The sequence below is a fragment of the Notothenia rossii genome, assembly GCF_949606895.1.
Source record: "Notothenia rossii genome assembly, contig: scaffold_24, whole genome shotgun sequence".
In the NCBI taxonomy this organism is placed as follows: domain Eukaryota; kingdom Metazoa; phylum Chordata; class Actinopteri; order Perciformes; family Nototheniidae; genus Notothenia; species Notothenia rossii.
Window position 1 is genome coordinate 249,431 of NW_027640300.1, and position 17,613 is coordinate 267,043.

At 39.3% G+C, this 17,613-nt stretch overlaps 1 protein-coding gene across 1 annotated transcript; it reads right to left on the reverse strand.

Moving 5' to 3' along the window:
• Positions 1–2,667: 2,667 nt before the first annotated feature.
• Positions 2,668–3,270, reverse strand: LOC307026830 (uncharacterized protein; the record flags this gene model as incomplete). Its single annotated transcript, XM_079694969.1, has 2 exons — positions 2,668–2,769; positions 2,905–3,270. 2 exons carry the CDS (start codon positions 3,268–3,270, stop codon positions 2,668–2,670), a joined length of 468 nt encoding a protein of 155 aa, XP_079551095.1.
• Between the last annotated feature and the right edge of the window lie 14,343 nt (positions 3,271–17,613).

Genomic DNA, 17,613 nt, shown 5'->3' on the forward strand with positions numbered 1-17,613 from the left:
TTCCCATCTAAAAACAGGGATGATAGCTCATATATGAGACTTCAAAGGTATTTTATTTTGAAACTCTAAAGCAGAATGTCCTGATTGTCCATGAGTGACTAGGTGGGGTTTCCTGCTATCACCCTGGAGTGAGATGAGTCTTTGATACTGGAGAGTTGTTGTTTTATTCTCATCTAAACAGAAAGGGATGATAGCTCATATATGAGATTTCAAAGGTCTTTTATTTTGAAACTCTACATCAGAATGTCCTGATTTTTCTTCGGAGTGACTAGATGGGGTGTCCTGCTATCACCCTGGAGTAAGATAGGTCTTTGATACTGGACAGTGTTTGTTTTATTCTCATCTAAAAACAGGGATGATAGCTCATAAAATAGAGATTTAAAAGGTATTTTATTTTGAAACTCTACATCAGAATCTCCTGATTCTCCCTGAGTGACTAGGTGGGGTGTCATGCTATCACCCTGGAGTGAGATGAGTCTTTAATACTGGAGAGTTTTTGTTTTATTCTCATCTAAACAGAGAGGGATGATAGCTCATATATGAGATTTCAAAGGACTTTTATTTTGAAACTCTACATCAGAATGTCCTGATTTTTCTTCGGAGTGACTAGATGGGGTGTCCTGCTATCACCCTGGAGTTAGATAGGTCTTTGATACTGGACAGTGTTTGTTTTATTCTCATCTAAAAACAGGGATGATAGCTCATACAATAGAGACTTCAAAGGTATTTTATTTTGAAACTCTAAATCAGAATGTCCTGATTCTCCCTGAGTGACTAGGTGGGGTGTCCTGCTATCACCCTGGATTGAGATGATTCTTTGATACTTGACAGTTTTTGTTTTATTTTCATCTAAATACAGGGATGATAGCTCATACAATAGAGATTACAAAGGTCTTTTATTTTGAAACTCTACATCAGAATGTTCTGATTCTCCCTGAGTGACTAGGTGGGGTGTCCTGCTATCACCCTGGATTGAGATCTGTCTTTGATACTGGACAGTGTTTGTTTTATTCCCATCTAAAAACAGGGATGATAGCTCATATATGTGACCTGCTCTATCATTTTCAGTCACATTGACCCTGAAACACATTTTGAGTTTGATACACTGTTGGAAAGATGAGATTCTTAGCTTTCTAATGATATCAATATTGTTTTTGTCCTCCAAATATTAAGCAAAATACGTCACTTTACATAATGAATGTCATCGAACCATGATTTTGAGAAAAAGGCCTTCAAAGTTTGCAGTACTTTCTTAGGTATTTATTCAAATGAACCATACCATAAAACGAATTCATCTAGAGCTGTTTGCACAAAAACACACACACACACACACACACACACACACACACACACACACACACACACACACACACACACACACACACACACACACACACACACACACACACACACAATATACTGTTCTCTTGTTGTCACTTTCATACATCAATACATGGAACAAAGGCACTCACATACACATGCACGCCGTACCAACGTGCACTCCCGTACACTCCCGAACTCACGTGCACGTTCATCAATTTATGTATGTATTTTGGTCATGTTTGAGCACATGCTTATGCGCACACATCTATTCCCATGTACATGGCCATGTGCACACCCAGACCACATGCACACCCGTACTCACGTGCACGCCCGTACTCACGTGCACACCCACACCCACGTGCAGAATCATCAATATACAATTTTTATGAAAAACACTATGAATAAATACTTAAATGAACTGATTGCATGTTAACCTCTAACAACATTAGAATCATTTGGCACAAAAGCTAATTTAGAGAAAGAAGCAAGCAACAGAACAGATAAATATACTACACAATATAAAAATAGCAAACAATCAACAGAGTAGCTAACAGTACTTAAAACCAATTTGAAATATATATTTACAGCATTTATAGAAGAATGACATAGTGTTGATGTATTATGCACTCTCACTCATTAAGGATGAGGTGTTAAGGGTTTGGGGCAGGTGATGTCTTTGGTGTCCTCAGTGCAGAACTCTCTGATCTTCTCAAAAAGATACCACTGCCGTTTTTCATCAAGCCCAGGGGGAGTCAGTTCAGTGGGACGTGCCTCCTGGTCAGTAAAGCACCCTGTGCGTAGCAGCTTGAAGGATTCTTCTTCTTTACGTTCAAACTCCTTGGCGTAGACCACTCCAGGCTCGGCACTGGTGAAGCGTAGGTGATGGTACCTCTTGATACCTGGAAGCGGTCTGAAGCTGGGGGCAAGGAAGTTGTGCCAGTCGTCTGTTTTGACGAAGGTCTCCCCTGACTCATTGCCAACCAGCTGGGGGATGTTGACTCCAGTGACGGTACTGGACCTGACAGCCTGGCTGATGTCCTTCAGGCAGGACACTGGTGTGCGGCGGAACTGCTGCTTAAACAGGCCAAAGCACCAGTCAGGTGCAAATTTGGTGTGGCCAGCAATAAGAAAGTTGAGGGAGATATCTTCATGGAGTCCCACCATGCACCGCCAAGCAAGGTACCAGAGGAGGTATCTGTTTTTGTTCTGACCAGAGCAGTTGTCACAGTGCAGGTGAACATGTTTCTCCCCAAGCCCATACTGAGAGAAGAAGTGGTGGAGGTAGGCAATGACAGCATTGGAACCCTTGCTGCTGCAATGAGCCTCATCTATGAGGTAGTTTACCTACTGAGGAACACCTTCACAGCAGACACCAAACAGTCCACACTTCCTGGGAACCATAAAGTAAATGGGCCCGGGCTGGAGAGGGTCACTGGGGTAGTGAACCTGTAACACCAGACCAACAGATGAATTAACTAATGAGTGATCTATACTCTAATTCTAAAAATGTGTGAATATTCATATTGTTACATTCCAAACATTCTGGATTATCACAGCATTCATCACATTCACACACCTCACCTGCTGTGCATAGTCAAAGCTGTAGTGGATGGTGATGTCTCTGCTACAGGGTTGGTTGGGTCCTAATTTGACACCCAGCTCTCTAGCTGTTTCTTTACAGCTGGCGACCATCTCCTGGTAAGCCTGACGCTCCACCCCCACGGTGCGGAGGTGTTCTTCCTGCTTCCTGAGCTTCGCTGACTTGACACAGTCGGGAAAGTTGGAGCTGCGGTAGATGGCAATGTTGTTTTTCTGACAGAACCAACATAGGTCTGTCATCGGCCTCCCAACAATGACACTGGGAGTCAGCTCCTTCCACAGCTTCCTAAATGTGCTGTTGCCAGCAGCACGGTGACCTGGAAAGGTGATTAAAGACAAATATAGCATTGTTAGATTACTCATCATTAGTTTTCCATTGAGGTTTCCTCGTGTAAAAAACCCCCAAAAAAACAAGATTAAAATATAAGAAAATACCCACCCTTCTCTGAACCTTGTATTTCCGCCACACAGAGGACTTGGTCTCAGTTGTTGGTAGAACACTGATGTCCGTCCTCTTAAACCCTGGAATCCGTCCAGGAAGTGGCATGGCAAAGACATCTGCAAAGTTGGTAATGAACCGTACAATTCGCTGGATGTCTTCAAAGGACAACACCCTTTTGGTCACCACACGACCACCACGTCTTATCCTTGAGGCCAAGCCATGTTCCTTGAAGAACTTGATGATACCTGTCAGCTTGTCTTGAGAAATTCTGGAATGGTTTAAAACATCAGTCTTTGATTGTTTTTTATGGCTTTCTTTAATGTATGCATTGTAGTATATACATTGTCGTTGTATTTTTTCATTATGTAAAAGCATGTATATATATATATATTTATTTATTTATGTATTACTATTGCTGTAAATTCTGCTTCTATTGAGTTATTGTCAAACTCAGTTCAACTCATGCATGGCTTATTACCACTTCATTTGAAAATAGTAACACTACCAAAAGTGAAGTAGCCTTTTCAAAATCAAACTCACCCATGTAGAAACTTGAAAGTCTCCCGGCAGATTTTGTGCCCATCTAAGAAATAGGACGTTCTCTGCTGTTTCCGCTCCTTTTGGTGTCCTCTCTTTGCACAAGCGGTCTCTTTGGAGAGGTTTATGTTGGAGCTTATCTTTCCAAGTAGCACCAAATGCTTTTCACCTGGAAAATCATATAACATTGCATAATGTGTTGTGTCAATCACTCATCACACACAACTTAAATCTTTAACGTGTAACAGAACACACAGGCCCACCCCCCACACATTGCCTATAGTATTATGTTAAACACACTCCCATACACACATATTCTATCTATTATAAAGGGTAATAATAAGTACAGGCTAGTCTGGCAGTGACTCCAGAGTAAACTGCTCTCACATGAGATAATACATTTGTAGCTGCCTATCTCTGCAAATCTTTAGATAATTAGGCTGGGGCCACATGTGATTTAAGGGGTAGCCAAAAAAATATGTCTCCCCATGTGGATAAAATGTAGGGTTGAAACATTTATGAAAATGTTCACCACAATAATTTTTCAATGAGTATTAGCCAACTTTAAGTTGTAGGTGGTTATGTGAGCATTATTTTAATTGTTGTTATGTTTTTAACACTAACCCATACTCACACACACATCGTTACCACAGTCAAAGGTATTTAAATAATATAACGTTATAACGTTACTTACCATTAGTCATTTCATTCATTTGGTCTCATCTCTTGACCATCTCCTCAGGGGTGTAACGGGTGTAACAGGGAACTCCATCATTAAATGTACAGCTACACCTGTAGTCACGGGCCCTCTCAATCTCTTGAGCGCTGTCCTCTCTCACATAATGCCGTACGGACTGAAGTGTCTCAGCCACCGGGTCGTTCAGCAGTGGTTGTTCCTCTGTGGTGTCCTCATCCTCTTCAGCATCCGTGGTCTGAGGGCTGCTGTCAGTGTCAGGGCTGTCTGACTCTAAATCGGAGCCGGATAACGGGGAAACTTCAACCGGTGCCGTCAAAAAGTAATCAGTGATCAGCTGAACCCATTGCTCATCAGAGGCTGTCCCTCTCACAATGTTGGAGTTCAACAGTCTTGCGATTTGATCTTCTCTGGAATCCATCGATCTGATTAGCGGCTAATAAATTGTCAAAGTACGGAGGAAAAATATTTTCGTTTTACTGGGTGAAGGTCGCGAGGAATAATGTTGGTTTATATAGTGTGTGTGTGTGTGTGTTTGTGTATTTTGCGTTTGTGTGTATTGTGTTGGTTTCCCGGGGAAAACCCTCACAAGAAACACCGGCTGTTGTTATGCCAGCTGTGACGTTACGTTACTCCGTTCTCCGCTCGTAATGATGCCTTTACAAGCTTCAAAGTTGTATTTATCATCTGAATTTGGCAAAACAAGTTTAATATTCTGAAAGCCAAGACTTTGTTTATTTGAAATCAGATGAAAATAAACTATCACGGACTCTGCCGTGTTATTCATGATTACTATACGCTTTTCATTCATAATGTCAGCCGGAGGGAGGGGGGGCAGCGCTGCGGAAGAGCAGCGTGAGAGCTGTCATCTTCCCATTACAAGCTTCAAACATGTATTTATCGTTTGATTTTGGAAATAAAAGTTTCAGATTCTGAAAGCCAAGACGTTGTTTATTTGAAATCAAACAAAACACCAAAACCCCGAAAAACTAGTTTTTTACTCAAATCCACGTTTATTTTGAAATGAGCCGTTGCGACTTCCGACTGATTTCGATAGAGCGGGTCACATATGCGACTTCAAAGGTATTTTATTTTGAAACTCTAAAGCAGAATGTCCTGATTGTCCCTGAGTGACTAGGTGGGGTTTCCTGCTATCACCCTGGAGTGAGATGTGTCTTTGATACTGGATAATCTTTGTTTTATTCTCATCTAAACAGAGAGGGATGATAGCTCATACATGAGATTTCAAAGGTCTTTTATTTTGAAACTCTAGATCAGAATGTCCTGATTTTTTCTGAGTGACTAGATGGGGTGTCCTGCTGTCACCATGGAGTTAGATGAGTCTTTGATACTGGACAGTGTGTGTTTTATTCCCATCTAAAAACAGGGATGATAGCTCATATATGAGACTTCAAAGGTATTTTATTTTGAAACTCTAAATCAGAATGTCTTGATTCTCCCTGAGTGACTAGGTGGGGTGTCCTGCTATCACCCTGGATTGAGATCAGTCTTTGATACTGGACAGTTTTTGTTTTATTTTCATCTAAATACAGGGATGATAGCTCATACAATAGAGATTACAAAGGTCTTTTATTTTGAAACTCTACATCAGAATGTTCTTATTCTCCCTGAGTGACTAGGTGGGGTGTCCTGCTATCACCCTGGATTGAGATCTGTCTTTGATACTGGACAGTGTTTGTTTTATTCCCATCTAAAAACTGGGATGATAGCTCATATATGAGATTTCAAAGGTATTTTATTTTGAAACTCTAAAGCAGAATGTCCTGATTGTCCCTGAGTGACTAGGTGGGGTTTCATGCCATCACCCTGGAGTGAGATGAGTCTTTGATACTGGAGAGTTTTTGTTTTATTCTCATCTAAACAGAGAGGGATGATAGCTCATATATGAGATTTCAAAGGTCTTTTATTTTGAAACTCTACATCAGAATGTCCTGATTTTTCTTCGGAGTGACTAGATGGGGTGTCCTGCTATCACCCTGGAGTAAGATAGGTCTTTGATACTGGACAGTGTTTGTTTTATTCTCATCTAAAAACAGGGATGATAGCTCATACAATAGAGATTTAAAAGGTCTTTTATTTTGAAACTCTACATCAGAATCTCCTGATTCTCCCTGAGTGACTAGGTGGGGTGTCATGCTATCACCCTGGAGTGAGATGTGTCTTTGATACTGGAGAGTCTTTGTTTTATTCTCATCTAAACAGAGAGGGATGATAGCTCATACATGAGATTTCAAAGGTCTTTTATTTTGAAACTCTAGATCAGAATGTCCTGATTTTTTCTGAGTGACTAGATGGGATGTCCTGCTGTCACCATGGAGTTAGATGAGTCTTTGATACTGGACAGTGTGTGTTTTATTCCCATCTAAAAACAGGGATGATAACTCATATATGAGACTTCAAAGGTATTTTATTTTGAAACTATAAATCAGAATGTCCTGATTCTCCCTGAGTGACTAGGTGGGGTGTCCTGCTATCACCCTGGATTGAGATGAGTCTTTGATACTGGACAGTTTTTGTTTTATTTTCATCTAAAAACAGGGATGATAGCTCATACAATAGAGATTTAAAAGGTCTTTTATTTTGAAACTCTACATCAGAATCTCCTGATTCTCCCTGAGTGACTAGGTGGGGTGTCCTGCTATCACCCTGGATTGAGATCTGTCTTTGATACTGGACAGTGTTTGTTTTATTCCCATCTAAAAACATGGATGATAGCTCATATATGAGACTTCAAAGGTATTTTATTTTGAAACTCTAAAGCAGAATGTCCTGATTGTCCCTGAGTGACTAGGTGGGGTTTCCTGCTATCACCCTGGAGTGAGATGAGTCTTTGATACTGGAGAGTTTTTGTTTTATTCTCATCTAAACAGAGAGGGATGATAGCTCATATATGAGATTTCAAAGGTCTTTTATTTTGAAACTCTACATCAGAATGTCCTGATATTTCTTCGGAGTGACTAGATGGGGTGTCCTGCTATCACCCTGGAGTAAGATAGGTCTTTGATACTGGACAGTGTTTGTTTTATTCTCATCTAAAAACAGGGATGATAGCTCATACAATAGAGATTTAAAAGGTATTTTATTTTGAAACTCTACATCAGAATCTCCTGATTCTCCCTGAGTGACTAGGTGGGGTGTCATGCTATCACCCTGGAGTGTGATGAGTCTTTGATACTGGAGAGTTTTTGTTTTATTCTCATCTAAACAGACAGGGATGATAGCTCATATATGAGATTTCAAAGGTCTTTTATTTTGAAACTCTACATCAGAATGTCCTGATTCTCCCTGAGTGACTAGGTGGGGTGTCCTGCTATCACCCTGGAGTGAGATGCATCTTTGATACTGGACAGTTTTTGTTTTATTCTCATCTAAAAACAGGGATGATAGCTCATGCAATAGATATTTCAAATGTCTTTTATTTTGAAACTGTACATCAGAATGTCCTGATCTTTTCTGGGTTCTCTAGGTGGGGTGTCCTGCTATCACCCTGGAGTGAGATGAGTCTTTAATACTGGAGAGTTTTGGTTTTATTCTCATCTAAAAACAGGGATGATAGCTCATACAATAGAGATTTCAAAGGTATTTTATTTTGAAACTCTAAATCAGAATGTCCTGATTCTCCCTGAGTGACTAGGTGGGGTGTCCTGCTATCACCCTGGATTGAGATGAGTCTTTGATACTGGACAGTTTTTGTTTTATTTTCATCTAAAAACAGGGATGATAGCTCATACATGAGACTTCAAAGGTATTTTATTTTGAAACTCTAAAGCAGAATGTCCTGATTGTCCCTGAGTGACTAGGTGGGGTTTCCTGCTATCACCCTGGAGTGAGATGTGTCTTTGATACTGGAGAATCTTTGTTTTATTCTCATCTAAACAGAGAGGGATGATAGCTCATACATGAGATTTCAAAGGTCTTTTATTTTGAAACTCTAGATCAGAATGTCCTGATTTTTTCTGAGTGACTAGATGGGGTGTCCTGCTGTCACCATGGAGTTAGATGAGTCTTTGATACTGGACAGTGTGTGTTTTATTCCCATCTAAAAACAGGGATGATAGCTCATATATGAGACTTCAAAGGTATTTTATTTTGAAACTCTAAATCAGAATGTCCTGATTCTCCCTGAGTGACTAGGTGAGGTGTCCTGCTATCACCCTGGATTGAGATCAGTCTTTGATACTGGACAGTTTTTGTTTTATTTTCATCTAAATACAGGGATGATAGCTCATACAATAGAGATTACAAAGGTCTTTTATTTTGAAACTCTACATCAGAATGTTCTGATTCTCCCTGAGTGACTAGGTGGGGTGTCCTGCTATCACCCTGGATTGAGATCTGTCTTTGATACTGGACAGTGTTTGTTTTATTCCCATCTAAAAACAGGGATGATAGCTCATATTAGAGATTTCAAAGGTATTTTATTTTGAAACTCTAAAGCAGAATGTCCTGATTGTCCCTGAGTGACTAGGTGGGGTTTCATGCTATCACCCTGGAGTGAGATGAGTCTTTGATACTGGAGAGTTTTTGTTTTATTCTCATCTAAACAGAGAGGGATGATAGCTCATATATGAGATTTCAAAGGTCTTTTATTTTGAAACTCTACATCAGAATGTCCTGATTTTTCTTCTGAGTGACTAGATGGGATGTCCTGCTGTCACCATGGAGTTAGATGAGTCTTTGATACTGGACAGTGTGTGTTTTATTCCCATCTAAAAACAGGGATGATAACTCATATATGAGACTTCAAAGGTATTTTATTTTGAAACTATAAATCAGAATGTCCTGATTCTCCCTGAGTGACTAGGTGGGGTGTCCTGCTATCACCCTGGATTGAGATGAGTCTTTGATACTGGACAGTTTTTGTTTTATTTTCATCTAAAAACAGGGATGATAGCTCATACAATAGAGATTTAAAAGGTCTTTTATTTTGAAACTCTACATCAGAATCTCCTGATTCTCCCTGAGTGACTAGGTGGGGTGTCCTGCTATCACCCTGGATTGAGATCTGTCTTTGATACTGGACAGTGTTTGTTTTATTCCCATCTAAAAACATGGATGATAGCTCATATATGAGACTTCAAAGGTATTTTATTTTGAAACTCTAAAGCAGAATGTCCTGATTGTCCCTGAGTGACTAGGTGGGGTTTCCTGCTATCACCCTGGAGTGAGATGAGTCTTTGATACTGGAGAGTTTTTGTTTTATTCTCATCTAAACAGAGAGGGATGATAGCTCATATATGAGATTTCAAAGGTCTTTTATTTTGAAACTCTACATCAGAATGTCCTGATATTTCTTCGGAGTGACTAGATGGGGTGTCCTGCTATCACCCTGGAGTAAGATAGGTCTTTGATACTGGACAGTGTTTGTTTTATTCTCATCTAAAAACAGGGATGATAGCTCATACAATAGAGATTTAAAAGGTATTTTATTTTGAAACTCTACATCAGAATCTCCTGATTCTCCCTGAGTGACTAGGTGGGGTGTCATGCTATCACCCTGGAGTGTGATGAGTCTTTGATACTGGAGAGTTTTTGTTTTATTCTCATCTAAACAGACAGGGATGATAGCTCATATATGAGATTTCAAAGGTCTTTTATTTTGAAACTCTACATCAGAATGTCCTGATTCTCCCTGAGTGACTAGGTGGGGTGTCCTGCTATCACCCTGGAGTGAGATGCATCTTTGATACTGGACAGTTTTTGTTTTATTCTCATCTAAAAACAGGGATGATAGCTCATGCAATAGATATTTCAAATGTCTTTTATTTTGAAACTGTACATCAGAATGTCCTGATCTTTTCTGGGTTCTCTAGGTGGGGTGTCCTGCTATCACCCTGGAGTGAGATGAGTCTTTAATACTGGAGAGTTTTGGTTTTATTCTCATCTAAAAACAGGGATGATAGCTCATACAATAGAGATTTCAAAGGTATTTTATTTTGAAACTCTAAATCAGAATGTCCTGATTCTCCCTGAGTGACTAGGTGGGGTGTCCTGCTATCACCCTGGATTGAGATGAGTCTTTGATACTGGACAGTTTTTGTTTTATTTTCATCTAAAAACAGGGATGATAGCTCATACATGAGACTTCAAAGGTATTTTATTTTGAAACTCTAAAGCAGAATGTCCTGATTGTCCCTGAGTGACTAGGTGGGGTTTCCTGCTATCACCCTGGAGTGAGATGTGTCTTTGATACTGGAGAATCTTTGTTTTATTCTCATCTAAACAGAGAGGGATGATAGCTCATACATGAGATTTCAAAGGTCTTTTATTTTGAAACTCTAGATCAGAATGTCCTGATTTTTTCTGAGTGACTAGATGGGGTGTCCTGCTGTCACCATGGAGTTAGATGAGTCTTTGATACTGGACAGTGTGTGTTTTATTCCCATCTAAAAACAGGGATGATAGCTCATATATGAGACTTCAAAGGTATTTTATTTTGAAACTCTAAATCAGAATGTCCTGATTCTCCCTGAGTGACTAGGTGAGGTGTCCTGCTATCACCCTGGATTGAGATCAGTCTTTGATACTGGACAGTTTTTGTTTTATTTTCATCTAAATACAGGGATGATAGCTCATACAATAGAGATTACAAAGGTCTTTTATTTTGAAACTCTACATCAGAATGTTCTGATTCTCCCTGAGTGACTAGGTGGGGTGTCCTGCTATCACCCTGGATTGAGATCTGTCTTTGATACTGGACAGTGTTTGTTTTATTCCCATCTAAAAACAGGGATGATAGCTCATATTAGAGATTTCAAAGGTATTTTATTTTGAAACTCTAAAGCAGAATGTCCTGATTGTCCCTGAGTGACTAGGTGGGGTTTCATGCTATCACCCTGGAGTGAGATGAGTCTTTGATACTGGAGAGTTTTTGTTTTATTCTCATCTAAACAGAGAGGGATGATAGCTCATATATGAGATTTCAAAGGTCTTTTATTTTGAAACTCTACATCAGAATGTCCTGATTTTTCTTCGGAGTGACTAGATGGGGTGTCCTGCTATCACCCTGGAGTAAGATAGGTCTTTGATACTGGACAGTGTTTGTTTTATTCTCATCTAAAAACAGGGATGATAGCTCATACAATAGAGATTTAAAAGGTCTTTTATTTTGAAACTCTACATCAGAATCTCCTGATTCTCCCTGAGTGACTAGGTGGGGTGTCATGCTATCACCCTGGAGTGAGATGTGTCTTTGATACTGGAGAGTCTTTGTTTTATTCTCATCTAAACAGAGAGGGATGATAGCTCATACATGAGATTTCAAAGGTCTTTTATTTTGAAACTCTAGATCAGAATGTCCTGATTTTTTCTGAGTGACTAGATGGGATGTCCTGCTGTCACCATGGAGTTAGATGAGTCTTTGATACTGGACAGTGTGTGTTTTATTCCCATCTAAAAACAGGGATGATAACTCATATATGAGACTTCAAAGGTATTTTATTTTGAAACTATAAATCAGAATGTCCTGATTCTCCCTGAGTGACTAGGTGGGGTGTCCTGCTATCACCCTGGATTGAGATGAGTCTTTGATACTGGACAGTTTTTGTTTTATTTTCATCTAAAAACAGGGATGATAGCTCATACAATAGAGATTTAAAAGGTCTTTTATTTCGAAACTCTACATCAGAATCTCCTGATTCTCCCTGAGTGACTAGGTGGGGTGTCCTGCTATCACCCTGGATTGAGATGAGTCTTTGATACTGGAGAGTTTTTGTTTTATTCCCATCTAAACAGAGAGGGATGATAGCTCATATATGAGATTTCAAAGGTCTTTTATTTTGAAACTCTACATCAGAATGTCCTGATATTTCTTCGGAGTGACTAGATGGGGTGTCCTGCTATCACCCTGGAGTAAGATAGGTCTTTGATACTGGACAGTGTTTGTTTTATTCTCATCTAAAAACATGGATGATAGCTCATACAATAGAGATTTAAAAGGTATTTTATTTTGAAACTCTACATCAGAATCTCCTGATTCTCCCTGAGTGACTAGGTGGGGTGTCATGCTATCACCCTGGAGTGAGATGAGTCTTTGATACTGGAGAGTTTTTGTTTTATTCTCATCTAAACAGACAGGGATGATAGCTCATATATGAGATTTCAAAGGTCTTTTATTTTGAAACTCTACATCAGAATGTCCTGATTTTTCTTCGGAGTGACTAGATGGGGTGTCCTGCTATCACCCTGGAGTTAGATAGGTCTTTGATACTGGACAGTGTTTGTTTTATTCTCATCTAAAAACAGGGATGATAGCTCATACAATAGAGATTTCAAAGTTATTTTATTTTGAAACTCTAAATCAGAATGTCCTGATTCTCCCTGAGTGACTAGGTGGGGTGTCCTGCTATCACCCTGGAGTGAGATGCATCTTTGATACTGGACAGTTTTTGTTTTATTCTCATCTAAAAACAGGGATGATAGCTCATGCAATAGATATTTCAAATGTCTTTTATTTTGAAACTGTACATCAGAATGTCCTGATCTTTTCTGGGTTCTCTAGGTGGGGTGTCCTGCTATCACCCTGGAGTGAGATGAGTCTTTAATACTGGAGAGTTTTGGTTTTATTCTCATCTAAAAACAGGGATGATAGCTCATACAATAGAGATTTCAAAGGTATTTTATTTTGAAACTCTAAATCAGAATGACCTGATTCTCCCTGAGTGACTAGGTGGGGTGTCCTGCTATCACCCTGGATTGAGATGAGTCTTTGATACTGGACAGTTTTTGTTTTATATTCATCTAAAAACAGGGATGATGGCTCATATATGAGACTTCAAAGGTATTTTATTTTGAAACTCTAAAGCAGAATGTCCTGATTGTCCCTGAGTGACTAGGTGGGGTTTCCTGCTATCACCCTGGAGTGAGATGTGTCTTTGATACTGGAGAATCTTTGTTTTATTCTCATCTAAACAGAGAGGGATGATAGCTCATACATGAGATTTCAAAGGTCTTTTATTTTGAAACTCTAGATCAGAATGTCCTGATTTTTTCTGAGTGACTAGATGGGGTGTCCTGCTGTCACCATGGAGTTAGATGAGTCTTTGATACTGGACAGTGTGTGTTTTATTCCCATCTAAAAACAGGGATGATAGCTCATATATGAGACTTCAAAGGTATTTTATTTTGAAACTCTAAATCAGAATGTCCTGATTCTCCCTGAGTGACTAGGTGGGGTGTCCTGCTATCACCCTGGATTGAGATCAGTCTTTGATACTGGACAGTTTTTGTTTTATTTTCATCTAAATACAGGGATGATAGCTCATACAATAGAGATTACAAAGGTATTTTATTTTGAAACTCTACATCAGAATGTTCTGATTCTCCCTGAGTGACTAGGTGGGGTGTCCTGCTATCACCCTGGATTGAGATCTGTCTTTGATACTCGACAGTGTTTGTTTTATTCCCATCTAAAAACAGGGATGATAGCTCATATTAGAGATTTCAAAGGTATTTTATTTTGAAACTCTAAAGCAGAATGTCCTGATTGTCCCTGAGTGACTAGGTGGGGTTTCATGCTATCACCCTGGAGTGAGATGAGTCTTTGATACTGGAGAGTTTTTGTTTTATTCTCATCTAAACAGAGAGGGATGATAGCTCATATATGAGATTTCAAAGGTCTTTTATTTTGAAACTCTAAATCAGAATGTTCTGATTCTCCCTGAGTGACTAGATGGGGTGTTCTGCTATCACCCTGGAGTAAGATAGGTCTTTAATACTGGACAGTGTTTGTTTTATTCCCATCTAAAAACAGGGATGATAGCTCATACAATAGAGATTTAAAAGGTCTTTTATTTTGAAACTCTACATCAGAATATCCTGATTCTCCCTGAGTGACTAGGTGGGGTGTCATGCTATCACCCTGGAGTGAGATGTGTCTTTGATACTGGAGAATCTTTGTTTTATTCTCATCTAAACAGAGAGGGGTGATAGCTCATACATGAGATTTCAAAGGTCTTTTATTTTGAAACTCTAGATCAGAATGTCCTGATTTTTTCTGAGTGACTAGATGGGGTGTCCTGCTGTCACCATGGAGTAAGATGAGTCTTTGATACTGGACAGTGTGTGTTGTATTCCTATCTAAAAACAGGGATGATAGCTCATATATGAGACTTCAAAGGTATTTTATTTTGAAACTCTAAATCAGAATGTCCTGATTCTCCCTGAGTGACTAGGTGGGGTGTCCTGCTATCACCCTGGAGTGAGATGAGTCTTTGATACTGGAGAGTTTTTGTTTTATTCTCATCTAAACAGAGAGGGATGATAGCTCATATATGAGATTTCAAAGGTCTTTTATTTTGAAACTCTACATCAGAATGTCCTGATTTTTCTTCGGAGTGACTAGATGGGGTGTCCTGCTATCACCCTGGAGTGAGATGTGTCTTTGATACTGGAGAATCTTTGTTTTATTCTCATCTAAACAGAGAGGGATGATAGCTCATATATGAGATTTCAAAGGTCTTTTATTTTGACACTCTACATCAGAAAGTCCTGATTCTCCCTGAGTGACTAGGTGGGGTGTCCTGTTATCACCCTGGAGGGAAATGAGTATTTGATACTGGACAGTGTGTGTTTTATTCCCATCTAAAAACAGGGATGATAGCTCATATATGAGACTTCAAAGGTATTTTATTTTGAAACTCTAAATCAGAATGTCCTGATTCTCCCTGAATGACTAGGTGGGGTGTCCTGCTATCACCCTGGATTGAGATGAGTCTTTGATACTGGAGAGTTTTTGTTTTATTCTCATCTAAACAGAGAGGGAGGATAGCTCATATATGAGATTTCAATGGTCTTTTATTTTGAAACTCTACATCAGAATGTCCTGATTTTTTCTGAGTGACTAGATGGGGTGTCCTGCTATCACCATGGCGTTAGATGAGTCTTTGATACTGGACAGTGTTTGTTTTATTCCAATCTAAAAACAGGGATGATAGCTCATATATGAGACTTCAAAGGTATTTTATTTTGAAACTCTACATCAGAATGTCCTGATTCTCCCTGAGTGACTAGGTGGGGTGTCCTGCTATCACCCTGGAGTGAGATGCGTCTTTGATACTGGAGAGTTTTTGTTTTATTCTCATCTAAACAGAGAGGGATGATAGCTCATATATGAGATTTCAAAGGTATTTTATTTTGAAACTCTACATCAGAATGTCCTGATTTGTTTTCGGAGTGACTAGAAGGGGTGTCCTGCTATAAACCTATAGTGAGATGAGTCTTTGATACTGGACAGTTTTTGTTTTATTCTCATCTAAAAACAGGGATGATAGCTCATGCAATAGAGATTTCAAATGTATTTTATTTTGAAACTGTACATCAGAATGTCCTGATCTTTTCTGGGTTCTCTAGGTGGGGTGTCCTGCTATCACCCTGGAGTGAGATGAGTCTTTAATACTGGAGAGTTTTGGTTTTATTCTTATCTAAATACAGAGGGATGATAGCTCATATATGAGACTTCAAAGGTCTTTTATTTTGAAACTGTACATCAGAATCTCCTGATTCTCCCTGAGTGACTAGGTGGGGTGTCATGCAATCACCCGGTCTTTGATACTGGACAGTGTTTGTTTTATTCTCATCTAAAAACAGGGATGATAGCTCATACAATAGAGATTTCAAAGGTCTTTTATTTTGAAACTCTACATCAGAATGTCCTGATTTTCCCTGAGTGACTAGATGGGGTGTCCTGCTATCACCCTGGATTGAGATGAGTCTTTGATACTGGAGAGTTGTTGTTTTATTCTCATCTAAACAGAGAGGGAGGATAGCTCATATATGAGATTTCAATGGTCTTTTATTTTGAAACTCTACATCAGAATGTCCTGATTTTTTCTGAGTGACTAGATGGGGTGTCCTGCTATCACCATGGCGTTAGATGAGTCTTTGATACTGGACAGTGTTTGTTTTATTCCAATCTAAACAGAGAGGGATGATAGCTCATACAATAGAGATTTCAAAGGTCTTTTATTTTGAAACTCTACATCAGAATGTCCTGATTGTCCCTGAGTGACTAGGTGGGGTTTCCTGCTATCACCCTGGAGTGAGATGAGTCTTTGATACTGGAGAGTTTTTGTTTTATTCTCATCTAAACAGAGAGGGATGATAGCTCATATATAAGATTTCATAGGTCTTTTATTTTGAAACTGTACATCAGAATGTCCTGATTCTCCCTGAGTGACTATGTGGGGTGTCCTGCTATCACCCTGGAGTGAGATGCGTCTTTGATACTGGACATTTTTTGTTTTATTCTCATCTAAAAACAGGGATGATAGCTCATGCAATAGAGATTTCAAATGTCTTTTATTTTGAAACTGTACATCAGAATGTCCTGATCTTTTCTGGGTTCTCTAGGTGGGGTGTCCTGCTATCACCCTGGAGTGAGATGAGTCTTTAATACTGGAGAGTTTTGGTTTTATTCTCATTTAAACAGAGAGGGATGATAGCTCATACAATAGAGATTTCAAAGGTCTTTTATTTTGAAACTCTACATCAGAAAGTCCTGATTCTCCCTGAGTGACTATATGGGGTGTCCTGCTATCACCATGGAGTTAGATGAGTCTTTGATACTGGACAGTGTTTGTTTTATTCCCATCTAAAACAGGGATGATAGCTCATATATGAGACTTCAAAGGTATTTTATTTTGAAACTCTAAAGCAGAATGTCCTGATTGTCCCTGAGTGACTAGGTGCGGTGTCCTGCTATCACCCTGGACTGAGATGTGTCTTTGATACTGGACATTTTTTGTTTTATTCTCATCTAAAAACAGGGATGATAGCTCATACAATAGAGATTTCAAAGGTCTTTTATTTTGAAACTCTACATCAGAAAGTCCTGATTCTCCCTGAGTGACTAGGTGGGGTGTCCTGTTATCACCCTGAAGGGAAATGAGTATTTGATACTGGACAGTGTTTGTTTTATTCTCATCTAAAAACAGGGATGATAGCTCATGCAATAGAGATTTCAAAGGTATTTTATTTTGAAACTGTACATCAGAATGTC